At 44.6% G+C, this 10,734-nt stretch overlaps 1 protein-coding gene across 1 annotated transcript in view; it reads left to right on the top strand.

Annotated features, from left to right (window-relative positions):
• The window catches only part of PROM1 (prominin 1), a gene marked incomplete at its 3' end in the record, with an annotated part of 107,429 nt that overhangs the window by 78,906 nt on the left and 17,789 nt on the right, over positions 1-10,734 (top strand). Inside the window, exons 12-15 of the mRNA XM_081303476.1 lie at positions 1,300-1,452; positions 4,778-4,901; positions 6,797-6,900; positions 9,591-9,675. Of these exons, the coding sequence (XP_081159602.1) occupies positions 1,300-1,452; positions 4,778-4,901; positions 6,797-6,900; positions 9,591-9,675 (466 nt within the window). The remainder of the gene's footprint in view (positions 1-1,299; positions 1,453-4,777; positions 4,902-6,796; positions 6,901-9,590; positions 9,676-10,734) is intronic.

The following is a 10,734-nucleotide window of genomic DNA, read 5'->3' as shown; positions in this document are numbered from 1 at the left end:
TTTTTTTTACAGAACAAGAGAAAGAGATTTTAATATTTATTTTTTAGTTTTTTAATGGACACAACATCTTTATTTTATTTTATGTGGTGCTGAGGATCAAACCCAGCGTCCCACGCATGCCAGGCGAGCGCACTACCGCTTGAGCCACATCCCCAGCCCCATAAGCTTATTTTTAAAAAGAAATTTAACCAAATGAATGATTTAGTAACTCCAAAAGTTTTCTGAGGCCAAGGTCCCTGACTTCTTTAATTTTGTGTCCTGAATATCTGGAACAAAACCTCCCCAGAATGGCTGCTGGTAGCTCTCATTATAATTAGCAAAACTGCTCTTAATGGAATGAAAAGCTTTAGTGGCAACTTTTGTCAAGAGGCAGTAAGCAGAAGCAAATTCTTTGTTTGTTGGTTTCTGAAGTGTTGGGAAGGAGATGTACCCTTGAATGCCCCTTAGCTGCTGGGAAAGGGTGGTGTACATTTGGATAATGCCAGGAAGACTTAATTGAGGATCCATTATCCTAAAATGTCTCACTGGACCCTTCCAAAATTGAGATTTCCATTCTGAAGGTGTTTGATTTAGGATGCTCATAAAATTTTAAATGTTCCATGCATCCACCACACAGAGTATTTCTGGTTCAGTAAGGAACACAATGCCCTAGAACATTACTGTGATCCCAAGATACTTTTGGAGAAAGTCCAGTGGGAAAGAGTCTGGTATTTCTTTATTAGTATTCTAATCATGATCTATCCACGGTAGTAGGTACTTCTACATCAGGAACCCAGGAAGAACTTGAAATTCATCTTAAGCCATAAGACTTTGATACTAGAGATTCAACTCAGGCATTTTACCACTGAGCAACACCCCCAGTTCTATTTATTTATTTAGAGACATTCTCATTCAATTTAGTGAGATCACCTCAAATTTGTGATCCTCCTGCCTGGGCTTCCTCAGTTGCCTGGATCACAGACATGTGCCACTGTGCCCAGCTTACTGGGTGTTTTTACCAGTAGTCTTGGAGTAGCGCAGGCTGCCCTGCAATGAGCACAAAGGAAAACCTTTGGAAATAAATTCTAAATAAGGAAACAAACAGAGCCATTGAGAGAGCACTTCAAAGCTAAGGTAAAAGCATCTCACTTGGGCCAGTCCTGTCTCAGCATCCCACTGTCTCACCCTCTGAGGGATCCCCAGGACTCTGATGTCAAGATTGCTGGAAATCCCTTGAGGCCTGTGGCCTTGGTCAGCAGCTCCTAGGGTGGGATGCCCTCCCTTGCCCTACTCATAATGACCCTGTGCTTGCCTTACCAGGTGGCTGTGTAGCCTGATTTCCTGCTTTCTGCTGTTACTCATCGTGATTTTTTTTTACCTGGGCTTGCTGTGTGGCGTCTACGGCTATGACAAGCACACTACCCCAACCACCAGAGGCTTCGTATCCAACACGGGAGGCATCTTCCTCATGGTGTGAGTGTTTGCTTCTCTTGGCACCTGGGTGTGGAAACGTGGGGAGGAGAGCAGGGGCCGTCTGTGGCATTACACCAAACTTGTGCCCTCTGGGCCACACACTCTGGGTTTCAGTGGAGTGGGCGTCTTAGGGTGATGGTTCTGTCAGATTTGGGTGCGTCCATCAAGTAAAAGAAAGCTTCATGGGTTCCACTTTGATTGAGCAGCTTAAAAGAGCTGTTTACAAATGGTGAGCTCCCTTTAAAAGCCGCTCTCATGGAGGTCACTTCCAAGTTCACTTTCTTGACTTCTCACTGTTTCTCACTGTGTTCATTCATTCATCCATTCACTCTCCAGCAACTGGGAGGACCTCCCGTCGGACACTGTGCCATGTGGCTAGGACTGCTGCTCGCTTGCCACTCAAGGAACTTGAGTTTAGTAGGGTGTGCCGACCCAGCCCCTTGGGGATTTACATATATAGCCTAAATTAGGGACAAGAACAGAAGTGGTGAGCCCCTGGCACTGCTTCAGAGGCCTTCAGATCTAGGTTCTTGCATTTGGGAACCTTTACTCCAGCAGACAGCAGCAAAGCACAGTGGGCAGGAGCCAGCAGGTGTGCCTGGAGTTAGAGCCAGGAGTGCCAACCAGGGGGATGCAGGCGTAGTGGCTCTGTGTGCCCCGAAGAGAAGCCATGTGGGCTCCCAGTGTGCGTTCTGATCAGCTCCACCGAGGGTGAGTGGCAGGCTGAGGATGGGGTGGGGGGAAGGTAAAGCCTTGAAACAACCCTTTGTGGAATAGCCTAATGCTCCCGTCTATCTCCTCAAGCCACTAGTATGGGAGTGGCAAGGGCTGGAGAGCAGGGGGCACGCCACCATCTGCTGTGTCAAACATGGGATCACTATAAAATTAATATAAGATTAATTCTTATAAAATTAATTCTTCAGAGCTTTCCCTCAAATGGGCGCCAGTGTAGCGCAAGCCCTTACTAACATTAATGTGGCACAGGGATCCTAAAAACATCCTCAAAGCTAATGGTCTGGGACTGCTAAGGCCAGAAGAAGAACTGCACACACACCCAGATTTAAGAAATCACGCTCCAATGCAAGTACCTCCGAACTGGGAATGAAAAGAATCAAAAATTAAGTCAGCAAGGGAAAAAAACAAGATATTTATCTTGCCTTTTTGGTCAAATATACACAGACACAGGTAGGAAACCAGTGAAGCATTGCAAGTTGAATAATGCAGGCGTTCGGCAGTGGTCAAGGCTTTTGGTGGTGTTTCCTTTCCACCTTTTTAACTGCTTGAAAGGGGAGTAGTACCTCACTCCAAAAAGACACATTCATAAGTTCTGTTCACAATTTTTTGGGATCAACACAAAATCTGACATCTACCTTCAAAGAAAAAGAACAGGGAAGTCACCAACAGACTGGTGGAGGTTACAGGCGCCTTCAGTTGAGATGGAATTCTTCTGCAGATTAAGGGATTTCTAAGGAGATAGAGCCTGGAAACCTTAGGGTTGTGGAAAGGAAGAAGGCAGGTGACAGGACAGATTACCTGCCCAGAGGCAGGATGGCTGTGATTGCTTCACTGTTGATCCCGCACCCCCCCCCCCATGGCAGGCTTTGCTGTGCTGGGCAGAAGTCTCCACCCCTTGAGACATCTGGCAAGCAGCTGGATAGATGCAAAGGGGAGCGGGGAATGACGCAATCCTAGTCCGTCTAATCAGACTGACCACCAGGTGAAGTTTTTTCTTTCCAGCTGTCGACTCCCTGGTAGAAATCAGGAGACTCGTGTTTAGTTCTGCTGTAACCCCGTCCCCACCTGCTCTTTAAAAACAATGATTCTGTCCTATCAAGAGCATGCAAGATTTCCCATCTCCCAAAAAGATTCTGGTGAGAGACTGGAGGAGTCTTCCTTACACCTGGCTCTGCCTGGGTCCTGCCTGCCGAGGGTCCCCAGAGCATTTAGGGGTTGAGCAGGATGCCGCAGGGAACATGTTTTGTGCTTCAGCGATGGAGAGGGTTCCCAGAGACAAGGGAACCTGACATATGCAGTGACAATCTCCTGCACTGAAGCTCATGATAAAACTTTGAAAACAATGTCCCCATCACCTAGACTTATGGGCAACCACAAGTGTAAGGAAGGGGCACATCTGTGTGGCTGGTGGCAGTGGGAAGACCAAAATGCCCTTTGCCCAGTAATTCTTATTTCAGAGAACCTCTGGCAAGGAAGTAGATCAAACTAGGAAAGAAGCATCCTAAGCAGGGGTGTGTTTTTGTGGTTCGCTGTATAATAATGAGGCACTGGAGATAGTATGTTTCAAGAGATCCCCAGCCAGGTGTGATGACGCACACCTGTAATCCTAGTGGAGGATCATGAGTTCAAAGCCAGCCTCAGCCAACTTAGCAAGACCCTGTCTCAAAAATAAACTAATATATAAAAAGGGCTGGGGATGTGGCTCAGTAGTTTAGTGCCCCTGGATTTCAATCCCTGGTAATAAATAAATAAATAAATAAGGTTTTCATTATGCAGGAGAGCAATCTGTGGCGGCTTCTCTCTTCCCAGATAAATGTTTCTCTCTAAGCTGCTGACTCCTGAGGTGTTCTGTAGCCAGAAGTCTGCGCTGCACACACGTGTTGAACTCCTACCTGACATCTTCACTGCAACAGGAAACATCACTGACCTCTTTCTCACCTTCTCTTCCTGTAGGGTGCCTCAGTGTTCCCTGCCACCACCCTGGGCCCCCTCCCCACCTTTATCCTTTCTTGCTGCCTCTGGACTCCTGCATCCCTTTCATCCACTGGTTTCTCTCCATCAGCAGTGTCCCATCTGGGGACACTGAGGCCTGTCCAACCCATCCTTCTCCCGGCACCAAGACTGCTCTCCTTACTAGAGAAACCAGGCTGAGTTCTTCCCCGGGCCCCATTCAGTTCACCCCTCCCTGCCTCTGGAGATGCTGTTGACGCCATTCTCCACCTTTCCTGTGGATGCAGAGTTGTGTTGGTCCCTTTCAGACTCTCAAGGAGACACTTCCTGCTTAGAATCTCTCACCCTACTGTATCCTTTGAAGAAAGGATTGGTTCTCAACTGACTCCAGAACCCAGCTCTAGCCTATAATGCTAGACAGCATTCTGGTCTGCTATGGTCTGCCAAGGACAGAAAGACCACAGTGCTGGTACCTTCCCTCCTCACCCCCCAGCGGGCTGATCTGGTCAACCTGCACAATGCAGAGGACCAGGTCCACTTTGTACACTGACCAGGTAGTAAGCACTGCTAGGTAATATAGACTAAATCTTTGCAGAATTTCTGACTTTATCTGTGTTTTTGGTTTTTTTTTTTCCCCCAGTGGCGTTGGATTCTGTTTCCTCTTTTGCTGGATAGTGATGATCCTTGTGGTTCTTTCTTTTGTTCCTGGTGTGAATATGGAAAAACTGATCTGTGAACCTTATGCAAATGGGAAGATATTCCAGGTAAATATGCTTTTCTACTCATTGTGGGAGGACTTGAATGGACACTTGGGTTTCTCCATGTCTTGTGGGTTACTCGAAGAGCAGTGGTCATGATTTTGGTAGCAAGTGTATCTCGCCACCGAAAACATGAGGAGTTTGCTCTTTTTTCTGTGGGGGTGGCAGTCGTGGGTACCGAGGATTGAACTCAGGGGCACTCAACCACTAAGCTACATCCCCAGCCCTATTTATTATTTTATTTAGAGACAGATCTCACTGAGTTTCTTAGAGCCTCACTGTTGCTGAGGCTGGCTTTGAACTTGCAATCCTCCTCCTGGACCTCCTGAGCTGCTGGGATTACAGGCATGCGCCACTGCACCCTGCTGAGTAGTTTGCTTTTAATTCAACAAGTTGATTCTCTTTGCAAGATCAAAAAGCACACACCCCTACACACACTTCTTTCTAGATACATACGTAGTAATATAATGGTATTCTCATTTTCTGATTGTAAATGAAGTCAGTTTCAGGAATTAAGACTTGCATATCGATGTGGATTGTAGTATTTTGAGAGAGTAAAATTCTTCTTAGCAGTAGTTTCCAAAGGAGGCTGGGACCATCAGGAGATAAACTCCAAGGTTCCTCCCTTACCTTTCTTGAGGTTTGTGACATTGTAGATTTTCCCAAGTGACAAAGATATCCAGCCACGTGGTTCATGGCCTTAAATTCAAAGTGAAAGAGATGAATAAGATACACCCCATGGCAGAGGGTCGTCCCAGGTGGATATATGATGGGCAGTCAGGAATGGAATTCAACTTTCACTTTTTCTAAGACCAGCTTCCCCTGACTCTGGGATGCAGATGGCAGTTTTGTCTGGCTTCTAACTTAGACTTCCCAGTGTTTTTCTCCAGACTTATTTTTTTTTTTTAAGTATGGGCCAATTCTGATTTTTAAAATACAATTTTATTTCCTTCTTTAATTACATGTCTATTTTTCATCTCAAATCAAGTGAGATGAAATCAGTAAATGACTACAAAGGCAGCCACTTGTCATTGGTGTTTTGGCAGTTCAGTTAGTCAAGAGAAGTTAAATTGAGTTGATTGATGATCACATTATCTCCATTTGGCTTCTTAATAAAAAATAACAAGACATCAAACCAGGATTTATTATCTCCTGTGTAGTGTTGAATCCTTTAGCATAATTCTTTAAAATTAGAGGATATTTTAAAATCATTTATTCAGATTGAGCATTCCCAATCTAAAACTCCAAAATCCAAAATTTTCCAAAATTTGACAAGGGGAAAATTTTACACCATGAAACTTTTCATGTACAAAGTCATTGAACATATTGTAAAAATTATTCTCAGACTCTGTGTACAAGGAGTATGTAAAACAAGTGAATTCTGTGTTTAGACTTGTGTTCCATCCCCATTTTGTACACGCAGATATTCCAAAGTCAAAAAACAGTCTGAAACTGAAACCATTTCTGGTCCCAAACATTTCAGGTAAGGGGTCCTCTTACCCTGCTCTTACCAGGCAAATACCTGGCCATGCACCTAAATATATGTGGTCCAGAGTCAGAAGGCATGTGAGTCTTCATTTACTGTGTCCAGAGGGAAATTGTGGAGAAGCTATGTCCCGCTTGATGACTTTATGTTGGCTAGTTTCAATCAAATGGTCTATTTCACTCTCATTTCTAATGTGTTTACTAAATAAATTTGAGTTCCAAAAAAAGTAATTTTCATAATTTTTATCAAGGCTGTGGTCGATTGATTTATTCCAGTTACACTATTATTTTCTAGTTTCAGGCTGGAGATTAAAGAGAAATATTGTGATATAAAAAAATCTTAAAAATAATTTAGAGAATATTCATTTTGATATTTGTATGCATGTTAATATAAAAAAATTTAACACTTTTTCTAGATTTTGGACACCCCCTACTTACTAAACAAGGAATGGAAATACTACATCTCTGGCATGGTTCTTAAAAAACCAGATATTGAGCTCACTTTTGAACAAATTTACAGGTACCAATAATTGCATTATATGTTTTGCTATTTAAATTTTTTTTTCAGATAATAATTTTGCTTTCAATCTGTTTCTTTTTACCTTACTCATAAGGCTTTTCAGTTTCAGAGCTAAGCTGTCCTCTAGACTTAGCAAAGAGATTGTAGAAATGAGGCCCCAAAGAGAATTCTTCCCTGAAAGCTTTTGAAACCTGGAGATGATGATGCCTAAGGCCCTTATCTCCACGTATCTTTGGGGTTCCCTGGATAAGGTGACCCTATGTTGCATTAACAGGAACCTGTGAGAATCAGTGAATGTGTCCAAATCACAGCTGTGATAATAACAATGCAAGACTGGGTGTGGTTGAGAGGCTGAGGCAGGAGGATCATGAGTTCAAAGCCAGCCTCAGCAAAAAGCAAGGCACTAAGCAACTCAGTGAGACTACTCTGTCTCTAAAGAAAAATAGAAAAAATGGCTGGGGGTGTGGCTCAGTGGTCAAGGGCCCCTGAGTTCGATCCCTGGTACCAAAATAATAATAACAACAACAACAACAACAACAATGCAGGTACAGGGCTGGTCCTGCAGTGAGGCCACCTAGGCTCCCATCCTTTCTCTGCAGCTGGGGGCCCTGTGACCTTGAGTGATTCTACTTCCTCTCCATTCAATAGGGATCATGACAACAGAAATCTCACCTTGGGTCTTTTCGGGTCCAGTGAAATACATGAAATTAGAATAGTACCTGACTCTTTATAAAGACATGACAACAGGCATGGGTGTGGCTCAGCGGGAGAGCCCTTACCTAGCATGGGAGACCTTGGGTTTAATCCCCAGCACCACATAAGCAGAACAAATCATGGCAAAATACCTGTTCTTACTTATGATTGTTCATCAGCACTTTTAAGCTCCTGTCTGATATACAGATTTCTCTAAATCTTTAAAACCTTCTGGAATCTTTAGGGTTTTACTTGCTGCTGTGGTAATGTGCCACAAATTGTTCTCCTGCATAATGGAAAACTTTTTTTGGGGGGGAGGGGTACCAGAGACTCAACCCAGGGGTGCTTAACCACTGAGCCACATCCCTAGCCCTTTTTATTTATTTAGTAATTTTGAGACAAGGTCTCACTAAGTTGCTTTGGGTCTCAACAAGTTGCTGAGGCTGGCTGTTTTATTATTATTATTATTATTATTATCATTATTATTATTTTTAGTTGTGAATGGACACAATACCTTTATTTTTTTACGTGGTGCCAGGGATCGAACCCAGTGCCTCGTGTGCTAGACAGGCGCTCTACCTCTGAGCCACAACCCCAGTCCTGAGGCTGGCTTTGAATTTGTAATCCTCCTGACTCAGCCTCCTGAGCTGCTGAGAAGACAGTCAGGTGCCACTGCGCCCGCCCTTTTTTTTTTTTTTCAACCTTTTTGTCATTTGCCTCTTTGCACCTCCAAAGAGGGGGACACCCTCTCCTTGGCAGTGAGATCATAGCCGAGTGAGTTGAATTGACCTTCTAAATCTTCCTTAAATCCATCTCCTCTCCTTGCTTGCAGCTTCCCATTTCATCCTGCAAGTGTCTGGGAATGTGAAGTGACCCAACCAAACAGATCACTTCCCGCCTTAATGTCAGCAGCTCCACAGTGCCACCAGCTGAGGTCACAAACAAGTGGTGCATGCATCCACCCCTCTCAACCTGTACTCAGATTGTTAATCAGTTGTATACTCTTCAGCTTAACCCAGGGAGTCTCAGGGTCTTTCTCAATAGAAAACTCTAAGCAGACATTATCAACCCATTGTAGCCTCTGGGCACAATTGAGCCTGCTCACCATTCCCAGGCTGGGAGGCAAGGCCTAGCATCTTAGCTGGCATGCAGCAATTTGTGACCAGCTCTTGCAGAACTCTGCAATATTACCTTTGTTGGTGCATGGAGCTCTGGGTTCCAACAGCACCACCTGTTTGTTGGAGCAGGTATCACACCTCCTAGGAATGTGGGCAAATTACTGCTCATGGCATCCTGCAGGGGCAGAGGGCACTGGCTCTTGTGGCAAGGAAGACACTCCCCTATTATGTGACTCTCTGTGTGGCAGGAATATGAATCCTACCAGCCCTATCCTTCTTAGCTCGGTTAGATAAGCACTTCCTCATTTTAGAGATGGGATTGAGGCATGGAGAGCTGAGGACATTTCACCCCAGTGACCAGATTAGTTTTATGGGCAAAAAGTCTGGATGTCTGTGGGTCCTCACCATTAGAATAGATGTCAAAGCATATGTTTAGTCAATATAGCCCAGCCCTGGAAATGGGAAGGGGAAATATTCTTGACAGGGGCTTGATAGAATCTTTTAATAAAGCCTATGATGCACTTTGCAATGCACCTCTTTCTAGTGAGTGTTATTTTTGTATTTTTTATGAGAATTTATTTCTTCCCAGTTTGTAAATTTGTCCACAGCAGTACAGACAACAGTGTAAAGGAGACAGGTGCAAGGACACATTCATCAGTGCTATTGTATCTGTTCCAAAATTTGGACTGTTAACAAAAGAGGAAAATAAGTCAGGAGTGGCAGGCGCCAGCCATTCACGTGGTTGTGGGTGATAACCTGAACCCACTTAGTCACAGATTGCACAGCAAGAAACGGTTAACCTCCCTCCTCACTCTCAGATATGGACCGAGGGCACCATGCTGCTTTTCTGGGTCATGATTTCTATGTTTGCTCCCACAGCGATTGCAAAAACAACAGAGGAATTTATTCCACACTTCAACTCGAGAACCGCTTCAATATCAGCGAGAGTCTTGACATTCACAAGGTGAGTCCTTAGAAACCAGTTCTGGACCTGACACATTGTTTTACGAAATCCAGTTGTTTTTCCTTCTTTTTGTTAAAATTGCTGTGAAATCTGCAAAAGATAAAACAAGCCACTTTAAAGGGACATTTCATATGTTCAGTGTTAGGCAATCTTCACCTTTATCCAGTTCAAAACATTTTCTCACCCCCAGCCAGTTGTCTTTCTTGCAGTGTGAGGTCTTTGATTTTTTATGCAAGAGCTTCCCAAGAGGCCTCACTGAGGACATGTCCCAGGGAGAGATTCCACTTCACTCCACATAGATATTCCTATGAAAGCAACCCCCACTTGCTTCCCAGGGAGGCTGGTTCTCCAAGACCATCACCCCTTGTCTGACAGGCCCTAGGATTGGGAAGAACAGTCCACACCATCCTTATTCCTTATGATCACACTGTGGCCCCAGGACTGCAGGGTAGTCTCTGCTCAACCATGGCAAGAAGGAAGGATGGAAGCAAGCCAGATAGAACGACTTTCCCTCCCATTTTGCTTCAGCCCACACCCCAGTCTTGACTCTTAAGACTCAAGGAAAACGCCATTCCAGAGCATGCTGGTCAGAAGAAAGAGGAAGAGAGTCCCACTGCCCCAGGCTGGACCCTTCCACTCCCCTGTGCCTGGACGCCTCATCTGGCCTTCTTGGTTGTGCAGGAAAGAATGTCGTCCTCTTACTTTTGGGCTTCCAGCGCGAGAGCAGATTCCAGGCAGAACTTAAGGAAGAGGCATTCACCAAGTCCTGCAGCTCTGGCAGGCCAGCAGAGAGGCCATGGGGTCATGATGACCTGACAGTTTTCAAATGTGAGGAGCTTTACTCAAAACCTGCATATGAATTTTGTTTTGATTCTCTTCCCTAAATATTGCTTATTGTCCATAAATAATCACCAAATCCTAATTAGGTGTCCTCTTCCCCTTTGTCCATCATGCCATGGGCCACTTTCCTTGTGCTGTGCTGGGTAGCCGTTGAGAGTGTCACTGGGACCCTGAGGCACGCCCTGACTTCAGAAACTACTGATGGGCTACCAAGTCAAC

The sequence above is a fragment of the Spermophilus citellus genome (assembly GCF_964194105.1).
Source record: "Spermophilus citellus genome assembly, chromosome: 8".
In the NCBI taxonomy this organism is placed as follows: domain Eukaryota; kingdom Metazoa; phylum Chordata; class Mammalia; order Rodentia; family Sciuridae; genus Spermophilus; species Spermophilus citellus.
Note: the sequence above shows the minus strand (reverse complement) of the source record. Positions and strands in the feature narration are given on the sequence as shown.